Genomic DNA, 18,062 nt, shown 5'->3' with positions numbered 1-18,062 from the left:
AGTTAGTCGGCAATTATTGCCGACTTTATGTTAAGATCTAACCGAGGATCTGTAACTAATATATAATGTACTTCAACAGGGATTACAACTAATATTTCGACGTATTGACTATAGTCGGCCTGTCCATGTCTACAAGGTGGCAATTGAGGGGCTTTTAAGTAATTCATTCATTAATTAAACTAGATAATATTACATATAAAAGAATTTTCGTAAAAAAATAATTGTGGAGTCGGAAAATATCGATGATGCAGCTGGTAACTAGCCTACACATATATAGGGTACCGCGCAGTGGGAGATGCGAACGTTGGAGCGAGGTGCCAAGGGCGAACCCGAGATGTCGTCCGCTCTCCATCTCCTCCACCGCCATTGCTGCCAGCGATTGTTATCTCCTCTCCGTCTCGGTGGTGCTCTACCTGTAGACGTCGCTCTGTCCTCCGCTTCGCTTCAAGCCTTTCATCTCCTCGAACGACCGGGGGATCCAAAGTACCAGAAGCATGAGAGAAACCCTATCAAGTATTGGAACACCTTCTACAAAAACCACCAGGATAAGGTCTCTTTGTCTGTCTCTTTTCCTTCCTTTCTCTATGGTTCTTCCGTGTGCGATTGATCCAAGATTCTTGGCCGTAGTTCTTTAAAGATCGGCACTATTTGGAGAAGGATTGGGGACACCATTTCTTGGTGAGTGTAATCAACTTGTAAACACCCCTTCTTTGTAATTTTAGATTCTTGGATTCCAAGATTTTTTGGATTTTTCTCGTTTTATCCAGCTATCTGGTGAGAAGGGCCAGGCTTCTACTCATCCTAAGGTCGTGTTGGAGGTAAGTGTGTGGAATTTTCTTGTGGACTGCGGGCGTCTTGATTTCGTTTCTTGTATTAGATTTTTAATATTGTCAGCTCTTTTTTACCGCTCTTCTTTGGTTGATTTCTTATTTAGATACTTCAGATAAGACACTAATGCAAATTTGACCAAATTTTATGGCAAATTTTGATTTGATTTATAGTATGAATCAAGAATGTATCTAGGCCCAAAGCAAGGCCTAATTGCAGGGATACTTTATATTGCTTTGTTTGACATTGTGTTGGCCGGTATAACATGTTACCCATTAACCTACTTGCAGGTGTATTTTCCATCAAAACTTTGTGCCGTGTACCATCTGATGGGTTCTCTTGCATTTGCATCTTTAATTAACAACTCTTTGCTACATCATCTCGATCTATTCTTCATGTTTTTCATTTATTGTTAAAACTGATATGTTTATTAGAACCCAAGGCTTTAGCATGTCCTTACTTTCTGCAGCAGTTAATTATATTGCATTTTTTTAAAACTTCGAGGCATGTGGTTATTGGGAAATCCAATATCTTAGTGTTTTGCTTTAATAATTTGATTTTTCTGGTTATTTTATGTAATTGGCTTTTTTTTTTACTTTTTTATTTTAAGGTGTCATATATTGGGAAATCCAATATACCATCAGATGTTTGTGATTATATCAGCCATTTTCTACATCATCTTGATCTGTCCTTCATGTTGTTTTTTATGGTTAAAAGTGGTCTGTTTATTAGAACTGAAGGTTGCAGCATACCTTTACTTTCTCTAGCAGTTACTGATATTGCTTTTATATATATGTGTGCGTGTGTGCGTGTCTATATATATAGACACTTATGAGGCATTTGGTTTTTGGAAAATCCAAGATCTTATTATTTTGCTTTAGTAATTTGATTTTTATGGTTATTTTAGGCAATTGGCTTTTTTCTTATAACGTGTCAAGCTATAGCCGTGATGTGATATTTTTGATACCTACTGACACTCTGCTTTAGATTATCATAAATTTTAAGTATTTTACAGACACATGTAATCCATATATTTTTAAATGTGGATGTTAAAAATAATAAAAAAGGATGTATTTAAATATGTTAATTATGTCATATTTTATAGAGTTGCAGCTTTAAAACTGTACCTGGAAAACATTCTATCCCAAAAAAATATTAGATTTTTTAAGTGGAAAATTTCTGTAAGATTAGGTTTTGTAAATTTGAACTCAGCATGTGTCATGCATGATTAAGAAGTGACGATTTAGTTGCTGATTGCAATCTTATTAACCATAAATGATTTACTAAGCTTGCTTGTGCAATGCACATAAATACTATGTATGTTTAGTGCCGCATAGCATATCTCTTTTAAAAATTTGGTTCTATCATTTCTTTTTAATTCTATCTTCTGTTTTGTGTTCATTGTTTACCTCTATTTTTACTTAACAAATTTGGTTTTGTGTTTTCTGTTCTTATGTTTACTTTTTTTTATTATTATTTGTTTTATCTTGATGGTATTTGGTTCTCTTGCTTTTTGTTACTTAGTTTTATAATCTGCTTTTACATATTTGTTTGGAATATTTTTGTATTTTGGAAGAGTCATATGGGTGGCAGCTTTGTCATGCAAAAAGTTCTTTATCCTACATGGTGGAGCGATTGGTGAGACCCAGTGGAGCAGGTGGTGTAATTCAAGAAAGGTTGGTCAATGATGTGACAGAGTGTCACCTCATAGCATCTTCCGATCCATTTTTCATTTTACTTTCTTTGTATTTTTTGTTTATTTTTCATCTTTACACATAAATTTGGTTTGTACCAATTGCTGTTTCCCCTTTTTATTCTTGTTATCATTTTTTTTATATTCAGTGTTTCACTTTATTTTATTTTGCATCTACTTTTGTAATCTTGTCTTGTATATTTGGTTTAAATTTCATATTATTTGTCTTCCTGAAGGAGCAATGCTATGGCTGGTCCTGATCAAACAAAAAGTTTCCTGTGTCTTGTGGTAGAGTGGATTGTTGTATCTGAAAGGGACTGGTGCATTTCATAATGATTCAATCAAATTACAATGTGCCATGTTAGAACCATATCAGCTCTGGGACCGTTTGCATGATAATGGCATTCTATAAAAATTTTCATTTGAAATTTCATCTTTGTATTAGCATTTTTATTCTGTTGTGTTCCATTTTCTGTTTTTTCTTCATAATTCAATTTTATATTTTTCTTTTTTTAATTTTATCTGTATCATTAATTTTTTTATATATCTAGCTGGTCATTCTTTTTGTTTCTTTTATGTTATTTAGTTCTGTCAACTGTTTTGTTTTGTTTGGAATTTTATTTCATTTTCTTGATAGAGGAATGCTATGGGGGATTGTTGATTTATGTGAGTTCCTTGTGCCACATGGTTTAGCAGATTGATGTGCTCTGCAAAGGCTTTTGCTATTAATTGAGGGGTCAAATAATCATGTGCCATGCCAATGCCATATAGTCCAGGAAACTCCTTTGCATGACTGATGGAGCCCAAAACTTTTTCATTTGGAAATTCAGTTTTGTATTTTATGTTAGTCAAATTTCTTGTTTTTTTTTTACTATATTTGTATAATATTTCTTTTTTTTAGTTTTTTTTTATTAAGAAACTACCATCTTGCTTTTTCTTTCTTTCACTCAAGATTTCTTTGGAAGTTCATTTAAGAAATAATAGTCTTCTAAGTTGATTGCTATATTTCATTTAGCTTTCAATGTATCCATTAGTTCTTTAATAGGACTTGGTCTTGAATTGGAATTAATGGTTGAAGTAGGATCCATTGATGTGTATGATGGCTCATTAAGGGTGTTATGAGCCTATTTAGCATTTCGATATGAATACTTGTATGTGCATTTAGAGATAATGATGATTTTAAAAATGGATTTCATTTATCAGCTTCCCACATACCAAGGAAGCATAGAGAAATTGCATAGTACAACCCCAATTTTTAGTACTTTTATATGATACTGTTGCTTCTTGTTCAAGTGTGGTTTGTTAGGTTGATCTTTGCTCTGTCCATGTTGGTTGTGGAGCTGGAAACACTCTTTTCCCACTTCTAGCAGCATTTCCAGATGTCTTTGTTCATGCACGTGATTTCTCACCTTTTGCAATTGCACTTGTCAAGGTAAGTACTTTTGGTGATACTAGCTATAGACTCTTCATCTTTTTAACACAGTTGAATAAGCCTTTCAGTAGATTAAATTGGTAGTCTAGATTTTTTTTCCCTTCTATTTTGTATTTTTGATGTTCTATTCTTCTGTAACTATCTTATACTTGGATGTGCCCATCGGCTAGACCTTTATTTGAGTGAAAAGTTCTGGTCAGAGTGGATAATCTCATGGTGGATCATTACTTTTTTTATGTATCTCCTGAATGCATGAGAGATTAGTTGTTTTGCTGAACAACTAGAATGATGTAAATTGTCTGTCGAGGTAACAGACATGTGTTGATGTCTTGTGGGATAGTGCTGGCTTTGGCAGACAAATGCATCATGCTTCTTGGTTCTTGCCAATTCTTTGATTCAGTTGCGCTTCTTCTGCAATAGTATGCTCTCTTTTTTTGTGTGGGTGCAATATATTTTTGAAGTAAAGGTAAGGTTTTAGGACATTAACCATCCTATGTTTTAGTCTTTTTTGCTTGAACACATATACATATCCTATTGTTTTGGTGACAGATGATTAAATTTTTTCTGAGCTGTATAAGTTACAAATGCAAGTCATTTGTAGTGCGTCAAGGCTAAAATTAGAAACTTATTTAATCTGCAGTTATCATTTTATTGTCATTGTCATATTTTTGAATGTCATCATGCAACATACAATTTGTGACACCTTGAGATTTTCATTTCTCCTTGTAGGCAGAAAGTTGGGCAATGTATTGCAAACTTGTGATCTTGCCATGAATAGCAATATACCATATGCAATAATTTAGAAGACTTAGAAAAAAATATACTCTTGTTTCTGTTTGAGAAACTTTCTTATGCCATTCTCTCCTGATAAATAACATAATATGTTCTGAGTATTGAGAATACATCTGATACATAACAGTTAGCATATCTTTTGATGATAAAATGGCCTGATTCCTGTTAGAATCTTGTAGTTTATAAATTGACAGGAACATGGAGCTTTTATGTCTGATCGGGTGAATGCTTTTGTTTGTGATGTCATAACTGATGATCTTTGCAAGATCATTATGCCAGCATCTGTTGATGTTGTTACCATGGTATTTATTAATCTAATTTTGTTGGATGCTAGAGGAGAAGTTTCCTGTTCAGAATCCTTTTTTCAAATTAATCTTGCTGCATGTATCATCTTTTGTTTATGTGGTCTGTATTTTGTTTATTTGTTCCTATTGAGCACTTGAATTCTGATTTACGAAATTAAGATGTTAATACCTATGAAGTGATTCTATTGATATGCTAATTTCTATAGCTGGGATCTCTAGATTTCTGAATTCTGATGCTTTATGCACTTCGTTACGAAGTTTAGATCAATGAGATCTCCAACAGAGGGTTGAATTGGCAGTACATTATGCCTTTGATTTTGGGTTTATTCTCAACAACTGAATATGAGATTTTCACTTGGCGCTTACTTTAATTGCTTTTATTTATTTATTTTATTGATCTAAACTATAATTTCTGTGGAGCTTATGGTCCACGTCTCTAAAAGCCACTCTAGTTTTGAATAGTATTTATTTTTTTAAGTGTGTTGAAAGCAAGCAAGCACAGTCCATGCTTATTATTAAAATATAGGCTTCTATTTGTAAGTGTTTTGTGCTAATACTCTAGCAGAGATCTGACATGTGTTGTTTAGAGAGTGCTGTTTCTTGGTATGTTTAAATCATGTTGAAACTTGGTACAAGGGATGCTTATCCCTTCAGTATTCTTGGTTGTTTTGGCTTCTGGGAGGTTTTCTTTTTGAAGAAAAGAATTAGGTGCACTTGAAGAATTATCACCCTTGCGATTATGTCAGTCATCTGGAAAGAGAGACAAAAAAAAAAAAAAATCTCCACAAGAACTTTTTGGTCAATATCACTTCAGTAAGTGGTTTTGAGTTGCATTACCGTGGGTCACAGGGCTTGACTACTAGTTTGACCATCATATTGTCAAATGAACCTTCATAATAAAAAATATCAAAGATTGTAAGATTGTAATGTAGCATTAAAGGAGGACCAGCGATAATTCTCGTAGGACTGATTAATAAAGGAAGCTTTTCAATCCAATAGTGGTGGTTTCCTGAATAAAAACAGTGGTTGATGTTCTTCATCCAAGCTCAAGCATGAGTAGATTCAGCAAAGTGCAGGCCAACTCAAGTGGTATGTGATGTCAGTGTTCACATTTTTTATATAGTTATTTTGTATCTGTACACTCAAATTTGGCATGTTAACTGGACTCTATTTTTTTTTAAAATTATTGTCATGCCATTTCCTTTTGGGTGTGATAGTTCCATGTCTTGTCATAATTCTTGCGTCCTTTAGCTGTACCAGACTAGTATAACTCTCTCATCCTGCTATTTTATTTCCGGGGTGAATATTGAGTGAGATCCTGTGGGTGGTCAGCTGATGCATTAGCAGATTTTTATGTTGTCTGCAGTGTCTCCAATGAAGATGCCTTTGGCATTGCAGAATGTCAGAAATGTTCTTAAGGTGAGATACTCTCACAAGGCTACAATAATTCATGCTTATCTCTTCAGTTTGGATAATGGCAAATTATATGGCTTTCATTACTTTTCAGCCAAGTGGTACCTTACTTTTCAGAGACTATGCCATGGGGGATTTTGCTCAAGTAAGTCTCATGATAATTGCCACCTTATATGGCTACTTTAGATAATTCGGTCTGATTGGTTTATGTTTATTTGTAATTTATTATTTGTTTATTACTAAACATTGCCGTTCTGTCCACTGAGATCAGCTATTATTTTATTTTAGCTTCTGCATAATTACTAACAAAATATACATCGTTGTACAAGGTTTGCATATGATTTCATTGCATAGGTGGAAGATTCATTTGGTTTCAACATTAATCTATGAACCATTATACTTTTTTTCTTACCTTGCTAAATGCGTTTAATGTTGATAGCAATAAGCATATGATTAATGCCTAGCAATTTTGATAGTAATATTAGATGGGGGAAGCAAATCTTTTAATTGCCTAATCACATAGTTGTCAAATAGCTGGGGCGACCATAGGCAATGGACCCTCCCACAGGCAATTAGGCAGCCCCCCATGTGACACTTTCTACAAAATTTACAGGATAATCTAAATCTTCATATATTTCAATTATTAGTTAAACCCTGCCTTTTTTCCAATAAAGTATTCATTAGATGGTCTAAGGATACTACAGTAATAACTAATGCATAGGTAATAATTAATGCATGAATTTTACATATTCATAAATCATAATACTTCAGACACTATCTCAAGTTTATGGTCGGTCTAAACTTATAGATCTTTGCAACATCTGGAAATCATGTTAATTATACATGATGTTACTACTATGTTAATAGTAGTAGTACTAGCTTGTTACTACTTACTAGTATGATGATAATAGCAGTAACACTAATATGTTACAACTTTCATGATATTATGAATGACAGTAGTATGTCAGTGAGTATAAAGATTATGAAAAACATAGAGCATAAAACAAGGGAAAAATAGTGGGAAGATGAGATAATTGTTTCTTATTTTCTAAAACAATGAACAAGACAACACGTCAAAAAAGAATAGAGGCGATAATAAAGCTGAAAAATCACCAATCTATATATCCGATTTTGACACATTTTTATATTTCTAATCCAACCCAAGCTAAAAGAAGAACAGAAGCCAAGTTAAAAAATAATCCATCATCAATCAATAGAAAATATCTTAAAGAAATATCCTCTCAATAACATAAACTGTAACTTCAAAGCGAAAAAACAAACAGATAAAGGGATAGAGTAGGAGAATGTATGGAGTCTGGATTGCCAGGACATAACAGGGTAATGGCTTTTTTGCAGTAATTGTATCGTTACAATGTTCTCCAAAGACTTGTATTTCAACAAAGATTAATTTGCATGTATCATGCTGCTTTTGCTAGTAAAGTGTCCCATCACCTTTGAGAAGGAATATATCATTACATGGATCTTATAACTTGTATTGAGTATATACCCTGTTTTAGTACATATTTTTATTTTGAGTAGGTTGCCTGTTGGGTCTGATATGTGGAAAGAATGCTTCTTAGATGTTTCTATTTGGATCAGTGGCAACAGCTTGATCTTACTCTGTTCTCCAGATAGCGTGGTTCTTCATTATGTACATTTACTTGTTTTGTGCCTGTCAGATATTTGTCTTCCCACATAGGTACAAGGATATTTATGTGTCTTTTATTATGTTATCGTAATTGCTGATCGAAATTAACAGGACAAACTTGCCAAGAAAGGTCAGATAATTAGCAATAACTTCTATGTCCGTGGCGATGGCACTGTGGGTGGTTTTTTTACTATCTGGTGGTTCATTTCATAATAAAATTTATTCTATTATTAATTGCAGCCTCATCTAAAGCTTCAGTATGGTGATTACAGTGCGCTTTCTACTTCTCTGAAGATTCATTGTCAACCTTGTTTGAAAGAAATGGCTTCAACACTGTGGAAGTCAGTGTGTACTGCAAACAGATTGTGAATCACTCCTGAAAAGTAAGCATGGATCAGTATGTAAACTGTTACTGTGAATTACATTTCTTCTCTAAACCTCGATAGCAATTCACATGTAAAGTATCATTTGATATAGCTATATTCCATGCACCTTTAAGGAACAAAAGCATGATTTGGCACCTAATATAAGATAATTTAATAACCACTCTCTTTAATTTTCATTAATCTTTATGATCTGTAATTTAGTTGTAATTCTTGTCTCCTGTATATGTCAGTTAACAAAAACCAAAGGAAACAGAGTGATAGTTGTTGTGGGCACTTAGGAAACTAATTAAGGCTACACCACAAGTGTTTCATGTCTCTGAAGCATTCTGAGGTTGTGCCATAAATTTGAATTATAATTTGGTTCGTTTTGCTGCTCACCAAATGAAATTTGTTCAGATTTTGTTCTGTTTTTTTCGAAAACATCATTTCTTCTGATTCACCCCAGAAATAAGTGCTTTATTTGGTGCTTTCTGAAGCCAAAACATTTTGTACCCTTCATCGTAAAATGTGGAAGCATTGTGCAAAATTATGTCACAATATTTTGCACATGTAGGACTTGTTGTAGATTGATGACTTGATGCTTAATAGCTTGTGGTTACAGCAGGAGTGGTGTGGCAGGGCATTTTTACACCTAACATATGAGGAAACATAATCATGTTTATTATTTTTAAATATCATATGACATCATGATTCTGGTGAAGAAAAATTATACAAAATCTCAAGTTTAATTATACAAAATTAATGGAAGATAATCTTATTTGTGCAGAACTACATTGCTAATGTATGAAAATATATGATGCTTTGTGAAAGAAGGGTTTAGAGGACATCAAGCTTGTTTAAAATTGGGACCATAAAGCACAGGGAAAGAAAGAGATTTAGCCATCATTCTGATAATTTCTTGACCAAAGAAGTTGATGGTGCCAAAAGTTCCTGTATTAGTTAATCCATAGCACTTAAGTCTCTAAGATTTGTTGTCGTCATCATCATCTGTGCCATTTTTGTCAGAATGAGGCCAACCATGGAGCGCGGCTGTAAGATGTGAAGCTGCATTTGAAGTTGGATCAAATTTTAAGAACTGAAGTCAATCTTAAAATACTGTTTCCAGATTTCTACCCAAGGAAACTTAAGGTGATAGTATGATATTTTAAAGGCCAGTTGAGGGCAAGAAGATTTACCTTAACCTTGGAAATCTCTTAAGACTTGAGGCAGGTCTAAAAAAAGATGGGAGGTAAGGTTCGATGTGTGGAACTGTAAAACAAATGTGATAGATATGGAAGTTCATGATGATGTTTGTAGCTATTCATCTAGATAATGAAGTGGTCAAACAATACATGAAGCTCACTGTGACGGTGGGCTTGGCTAAATAGGAGTAAATGGAAGAAAGAACTTCTGAAGGAGACCCAGATCTATATATTTAAAGCAATGCTGTTTACAGTTACATTATCAATATATATGATCTTTTTTTTATTTCTTCCTAGTTTAGCTCTGTCGATGATATAGGATTTATTTTCATCATTCAGTTTTGTATGTTGCAGATTTTGAAGATAAGCATCTGGTTTTCATTTTTCTTATAAATTAAGTTTGGAACATGTGAGATTGTTGATTGTAGCACTGCCTGCAAAAATGGGATGCTATCATTTCTGTTTATGAATAATGTCACTAATTCTAATATTCATCTTGGATGGAAGAAATTGTTTAAATTTAGAAATAACTTCTATTAAAGAATCTGTCTTCATTTGTGGTCATGTATGCTTGTCCTCTACTTGCAATATTTTTCATCTCAACTATGCATTTTTACTGGTCTCTCTCTGTTTAAGCTAACCTTATTTGTCCTGTTGTATTTTATTGTCACTATTTCTGCAATTTACAATGGTAGGCGCTGGATACGTGCCACATTCTGCAATGTGGGTCATTCTGACCACCAAGTATTGCCTTCAACTAGTAGTTGCTAGCTTGATGGTTAAGTGGGATAACCACACATGGACCCGTTTTATGGCTTTGGAAGGTCAGCTGCATATGCCTGGAGTTTTGGCATTTTTGAAAGACAACAACTTTAGCAACCTGAGGTGAAAAATCTCATTTTTTTATGTTACTTCAGGTGAGTTATGCTTTTCTAATATAGGAAGTGAATAGGTGATGGTTTATGTAGTTATAGCTGCTACTTTGTAGCCGCCAAACCTCTTCAAAATGAGAATGAGCGAATCTGGGGCTTGATACTCAAGATGAGATTATGACTTGCTGATGCAAATTCTTGCTCATTCGATGTTTGTATATATTTCTTGATTGTATAATTTTTATAAGCCTTTGTTGTGAACTTAGACTGTAAGTTGTTCTGATTATATAATTTTTAAAGCTTGCAGCAGCTTTAATCCACATGCGCTGTTCCTTAACATTCTGCTGCAATTTGATGACAGCCAGAACTTGTAGAACCATTCGTGAATTTTTAAGCTCTCAGAGCTTCTTGGAGTCTGAAAGCTGCTTTGAAATAAGTTAGACGTACTGAAGACGATAGGAAATGCAGAGAGAGAGAGAGAGAGAGGATAAAAAGGGCGGTCTAGTGCATGATCTCACGTTATTACGAGGTTAGATGCATGTAACTTTACTCTTGTGTGCGGAGAAGTTATTTCTGTATTTTGAATCCGTAGCTTTCAAACAACCTTATCATTGTGTCAAATCTCAGACTAAATTGAGGATGGCACCCAAAAATTTTCCAAATGGAAACTAAAGCTTGGATATCTTTCATATATATTAAAATTGATGATAAGTCCAATCACCTATGATTGGTCGGAGAACCATCTGGTCGAATTTCTTCGCAGGTTCTAACCTAGTTTGCTAATAAATGCCTCAACCAGCAATTGGTGATTCGCTGGATCTCACCATTGTATTCTGTTCAATCAAATGTGGAAGTAGCAGACAAGTTACTTGAAAAATCGGTGTCGCTAAATGCTATTAAACTGGTGTCGCACCAAACCTGTTTCAAGAAGATGGGATGGGAACACTTAACGGTATAGGGCTGCAAGAAAACATTGCACTTGGTTCGGCCCGATGGTGACCTTAGAGTTTCGGTCCTTGTTTCACTGTCAGTTTTTCAGGTTAGTATTTATTTTTCACTTGTCAGCCGCAAGGGCGTATATTGTTTTCAAGGGCCTTTTTTAGTGGTTGATCAATTGGATGGATAGGGCGTCTGAGATTTTTCAAAGGTTGGTTTGTACGCTCACCCCGTGACACTACGTCGACCATTGGATCACGTCACATCACAAAGAGTACTCCGAATTTTATCATTCATCTGCTTGCATTAGACATTGAAGCGATCATCGGGTGATCCAACGGTGGATCTGTGCGAAAGGAAGGCGAACACTCCTTCCGCACGAAGGTACAAGTGTCCGTGCCAAACGCGCAACCAGTCCTCCGCGAAAAGGTGGTGCAGTTTCGTTTCCCGATTGGAAGTTGCGGTATTTGGTAGGCATTACAGACACAAGAAATTTATTTTATAATTATATTGTCAGATTTTTTTTTTTTGAGGAAAAGTTTTATATTCTCAAATAATTATAATTCTATTTCACCAATTTGGTGGAACAGGCTTATATTGTGGGAAAGAGGAGGATTGTCCCCTTCAGTTTTGCCTCTGTGCACTCTACTACCGTAAAGTTTCATTTATTTTTTACACTTATTTATACAATCTGTAGAATAAGTTCTATTGTGTAGAATAGGCATTCGTGCTTATAATTGGACTGAATTGGATAATAGGAAATATCAATTTTTCTGAAAAATAATTTTAAATTAAAAATATTTTTGTAAATAATTTCCACAGTACTATAGGAAAATGATTGGTGTAACCCTTTTGGTCCACTACCATCCAACGTGTACGGAAACAAAATTTTTTTTTACAATAGATGATGCATTTAATGCCACTTTCATAATTCATTTCCGTGAGTGCTTATTGGCTGATTGTCACCATCCAGCTCGTGGAAGAATTTTCTAGCGTTATGACTTATTACAAGATTTTTCATCATATAAATCATTTTCATATACGAAGGTTTAGACTGTGTTTGATATTGTTGTCACTTTTTTTTTTAAATAAATAGACATATAAATTTTATTTCTATTTTTTTCGTACGTTTGAAAATAAAAAATACATTTGGTTCATTTGATTTTAACTTTTTTTTAACAATAAAAGAAGTTGGATGATCATGTTGAGACCAATAAATAGCACTGTAAGAGGTCAATGAAGAGTCAAAGCATTATCGATGGCATCATAGTTAGAGTACCATTTAGGATCTTGGGGATGAAATAGGTTTGGACGATGTCGGAGAGAATGGCATAGGAGGAGGCATAGGAGGAGACAAAATAGAGGAGGCGAGAGAGAGGATTCGGGACCGATGGAGGAGGCCATTGGTGGACTCAATCTAGTCACTGATTAGTTGGGAAAGGCCGATGTACTCAAGAGCAGTGATGTGTTTGATGGCGGTGACATGCCCGATATATCCAAAGTAGACATGAGGATGCTGAGTTGAGATTATGGGAAGATTGGGTATTGAGAATGAAAGAGGGGTAACAATTAACCTTTTTTTTAAAAAAATAAAAATTTTTATTTTTATTTTTTTTAAAAATAAAAAAAAATATACAACCAAATATGTTTATTTCATTTTTTTTATTGAAAAAGAAAAAAGATAGTATCTGTTGGTGCAGAATTCCGTCGAAGTTGGAGAAACTAGAGTTGGAATGACCGCGGCCACCGCCGGGACCTGCAAAGAAAGTCTAGACCGGAGTTGGGGGTGCTCCGGCAAGACCCTTCGACGCTCAAGTCAGTACTCTGCTTCAACAGAAATGAAGTACTCAAGTGAAAATTTTGATAGAGTTTCGAGATAGAGTTACCAGCTTAGAGAAGAACGTATCTGGGGGTCTTTATTTATAGACGGAGGGCATAACTGACCGACAGCGACGTCTATAATCGTCTGATCGTGGACCGCTTAGAGCCGCGTGGAGTTTGTTATGGAGAGTAGTGGCGTCAGAGGTCGTTCAGGGCCATGTGGAGCTTGTTGCGGAAAGTGGAGTGGTGTCCGTTATCGGGACTTGCCAGAGAGTGGTGGAGCTGCATGGAATCCGTTGCAGAGAGTGGAGCAGGATGGCGGCTCTTGTCGTGGCTTGTCAGAGAGTGGTGGAGCTGTATGGAATCCGTTGCAGAGAGTAGAGCAGGATGGCGGCTCTTGTCGTGGCTTGTCAGAGAGTGGTGGAACCGCATGGAATTCGTTGCAGCGAGTGGAGTAGGGTAGTGGCCCTTGTTGTGGCTTACCAGAGAGTTTGGATTCGTCGGCCGAAGCTCGACTGGGATGCCTGATGGAGCAGAATGGCTTTTTACATCGTCGTCCTAGGAGAGGCTCGGATATTCCGAGGTCGCTGACGAATCTACTATTGTCGGATGCTTCGGGTGCTGACCTGTCAGGTGGGAGTCACCTGCTGTAAGAGCTCGGAGGGAGATTTTTTGTTGACAAAATCCGGAGAAGTCCGATCGCTAGGGAAGTCCGTTTGGAATTTATCTGATGTGGAAGCTCATCCGAAGATCGTCCGTCGGGGAAGTCCGATTTTATAGGGAGTCTGGTAGGAGGTCGGCCGGCGATGGACTTCGGATAGCACTGGGGAGGCTCGGCAGACATCGGAGGCGATCAGCTATCGCAGGGACCCAGTTGCTGGAGCTCGTCCGTCATAGAAGCTCATCCAGAATCCATCCCCTAGAGAAGTTCGGACGGGCTTCGGTTCTCACGAGAGGTCGAAAGGGGGCCATTTATTGTAGGAGCTCGGGCGAGGACCAGTTGTCGTGGAAGCTCGGAGTAGTGTCCTGCTGTAGAAGTTCGTCCAGAGCCCACTCGCTATGGAGTAGTTCGGCTGGAGTCTACCTGTAACAGAAATTCGGAAGAAATTTGCTTACAGTAGATATCTGGGATAGACAGCCCGCTGTAGGAGTTCGGAGTAGACCGTTCGTAGCAGAAGTTCGGCTCTCGCGGGAGCTCGATTAGGATCTGGGAGGCGGTCGACCGCCGTAGTGTTGGGAATAGTGTCCCAAAGCCAATCGTCAGCCCGTTGACGGTTGTGCTCCTTTTTGTATTAGTACATGAATTATAAATAAATAAAAGTTATTTTGATATTTTTTCATCACAAATGTTTCATCTTCTAATGAACTCCTGTGTTGTGGTGAAGTCCTTAGGACTATTTAGACTCGACAAAAGAGGATTTGTCGCTTAGTCCTTAAACATGTTCGCGACCAAATGATACGTTGTTACCAAGGACGACAACGTTTATCGAGCATAAGTCGTTGTGTGCCATATGGGTTGGTTGTCCTCATAACCAAAGAGTGTGGAGACACCGGTATGGCATACAGGTGAGATGTAATGGTACATCTGCACTGAACGTGACCAACTTCTAAGCTATTTCTGCTGTCAAGATTTGCTCCGATGGGATATGGGTATAAATGTCCCTCCGACCTGAGACCGCCACGGTGACTTGCAAGCAACTCACTGCACTTAGGCACTGGACTACCTGAATTTCTAATTCAGTGACGGAAGGTTGCTGGGTGTAGTCAAGTACTTGACTTGTCGGTGCGTGTGTCAAGATGGGATTGACCACTCCAGTTTAGGAGCTGTGTACAGTCGTGTTTCAATTTAGCAAAACCTTGACCAGGGTAGTCCTAGTGAGGAGTCACAGGACTAATTGAGTTGAGCACGATTCGGATGATATCATCAGGGTGGACAGTTTAACCCTGAGTCGTCCTAAACACAGGGATCAAAAGGGATGAATTATACGGTAACCATATTCACGTAGGTTCTGAATGTTGCGATTGCGATTATTCGACCTATCCGGTCGTCGGGTACCATTGCTGGATGGTCACTTCGATTAGTACAGGAATTGGTTCCTGTGCTACCGGTTTAGGTTCGAACCTGCGGGGTCACACACATTAGAGGTTCCTTTCTGATCTGATGGCTGATTATGAGTCTTATCTATCTGGGACTCTATGATTGAGAATTAGGATTCTCTAATCATGAGTTCCACACATTTTGGGTACCGGGGTCAAAATTTTGAATTTCAAATTTTGAATTTGAAATTTGAACTTTTTGATCAGGGTTTCATATCGATGGTCTCTGATGCCTGATTGCCCATCGGATTTGGACTCAATATTTATGAGAGATTTAATTAGTGATTTAATCACTAATTAACTCAATTTGATTGAGTAATTATTTTTAGATCAAGTCCAAATTGAATTGGATTCAGTTTGGATTGACCCAATTAGGTTAAATGTTGACCTAATCGCTAAGGTGGTTTAGTCCCTGATTTGATCAGGGGTTATGTTTAGTTAATTTTTGATTTGATTAGGATTTTATTGAGCCTAATTAAGCCTAATTATGTTGGGTTTAATCTGGTCTAATTGTGCTTAACCTATTTTAAACTAGGTTGGCTCAATTTGAATCAAACCATCTTGTTTTAAATTCCCTGCGACACCCAACTTCCTTGCACCCATTTGAATTCACGAGAAGAAACTTCTCGTGAAATTTTTCTCACGCAAAACCCTTCCCCACACCCTCATTTGTGCGCCATATGGATGGATAAAATAATTAGTTAGCCATTCAAATTCAAAGCATGTTTGAATTTGAATGGATAACTTATCACTTGCCCTTTCATCCTTATCCATTTTGTGCGCCACATTACTTACACGAGAAAAGGTTTCTCATGAAATATTTTCACGCACAAAGAGCCACGCCCCTTCTCTTCTCACACCCAAAAGGATAGGGATAAGTTGGTTTTCGTTTGAATTCAAATTTGATTTGAATTCAAATGTGTAACCTCTTGTCTTTATCCTCTCACGCGGATAAGACACGTTCGACGTTGTTTTAAAAAGAGGAGAAAGGTGGGACGTGCGTAGAAATTTTAGGAGAGAAACTTTGAGGCATGAGGAAGGCTTCTGCGTAAGGTGAAGGTCCAAAACCTTCCGAGAGAAAAAGAAAAAAAAGAGAGAAAATTGGGCGCAGGGTTTTTGGTGTGTACCCTAGGATTTCTACCTAGGGTTCGGGAAGTGAGATTGGTGTGCCACGAGTGTCGTGAGTCCACCAAATTTCAGAGAGAGATCCATCAGCCTCTCAAGCAACTGTGCAGACGATCTGGAGCATCCAAGAAGTCAGCATACATCGATCGAAGGAGTTCGATCAACATCTGCCATCAAAAGGATGAAATCACGAACTAGCATTCGTGAGGAGCTGATCAGACGAGAGCTTCGTGTGGATGATCCGCAGAGGCCAGACATTTGTGTGGCTACGACGTGACGATCAGAGCTCCCCGACGGTGATCAGATTGCGGTGATCGACTACCCGCAAAAGGTGATGTGTTCTGAACACAGTACTGTAAAACGTTTACTGATTCAAATTTGAATTTCAAATTTAAATGCATGCTGTTGTATCATATTTAGATCCTAGTGTAGGATTAATTAGTATTAATTAATGAGATTAATTAATAATTTCGCTGTAAAATAGTAATTTTGAAAAAATTTTAAAATTATCATTTTGCCCCTGCACTAAATTTTCGCTTCACGTAGAAACTTGGAAGGAGTCTGGTTACTGTAGAAATCTCGTTGTCGGGGAAGCTCGGATGCTGACGAAGCTCGAAAGAAGTTCGGAGTAGGATCGTCCGTGGTCGGAAGAAGCCCGGGAGAGACTCGGGGAATGGTTGGCTGCTGTAAGAGGTCGACTGTCAGTGAGGCCCAGAGGGCCTTTGGGACGGCTCTGTGGGTGAACGTAGAAGTCCATTGTCGGAGAAGTCTGGACGGTCGAGGAAGTTCGGAGAGGCGCCACATACAAGGTCGGGAGCCGGAAGAGCCTCGAAGGATCGGCCTTTTACAAACTTCGGCCAGGAGGGTATTTTATACCCAACAATATCAAATAAGGTTTTAGTTATTACCTATTAAGTGCCACCATTTGAGTCATAGCAAAGTGATCTAGCTAAATGCAATAAACTAAATTAGCAACAATGAACTGAATTTTTATCATGCGACCGTTTGTGATAGAGTGGATTTGTAATAGACAAGATGGGCCTTGTTATCCAGTAATGAAGAAATGGATCTCTCTAGTTTAGTAGCTAGCGAAATTCTTTGTACATCACCTATGGTGCAAAAAATCCGACGTGAAGCGCACCATCTTATCCGATTGGATCATATAACTATTGCTTTCTAATGCACATTTAATGCCCACAGTTCTATTTTTTTTTGTTTGAAATTTTGAATGACGAAAATATCTCTTTCCTTTTGAAAAAATTATGATATCTTGTGTCGATATTATGATATCTTGCGTTGAAATTATGATTTTGTTCACAGAATGTCATAATTTTGTAAGAATATTTTTGTTATTGAAAAATTTATATAAAATTTTTCAATAATAAAAATATTCTTTTCTCTTTATGACATTCTGTAAAAAAATTATGACATCCTATGCAAGAAGTCATAATTTCAATGCAAGATGTCATAATATCAGTACAGAATATCATAATTTTTTTAGAAAAAAAGAAGTATTTTCGTCTTTCAAAATTT

General features: G+C 36.8%; 1 protein-coding gene across 1 annotated transcript; it reads left to right on the top strand.

Annotated features, from left to right (window-relative positions):
- The first annotated feature begins 249 nt into the window (after window positions 1-249).
- LOC105057472 (tRNA(Thr) (cytosine(32)-N(3))-methyltransferase) lies at window positions 250-8,489 on the top strand. Its single transcript, XM_073250943.1, is given in 10 exon segments — window positions 250-550; window positions 638-678; window positions 768-818; window positions 2,405-2,504; window positions 3,828-3,953; window positions 6,398-6,469; window positions 6,558-6,608; window positions 8,223-8,285; window positions 8,384-8,401; window positions 8,403-8,489. Coding segments are annotated over 10 exon segments (855 nt in total). The 5' UTR covers window positions 250-295; the 3' UTR covers window positions 8,481-8,489.
- The last annotated feature ends 9,573 nt before the right edge of the window (window positions 8,490-18,062 follow it).

Source organism: Elaeis guineensis, chromosome 2, assembly GCF_000442705.2.
Source record: "Elaeis guineensis isolate ETL-2024a chromosome 2, EG11, whole genome shotgun sequence".
NCBI lineage: Eukaryota > Viridiplantae > Streptophyta > Magnoliopsida > Arecales > Arecaceae > Elaeis > Elaeis guineensis.
The sequence above is the reverse complement of the archived record's forward strand: the minus strand, read 5'-3'. Positions and strand labels throughout refer to the sequence as shown.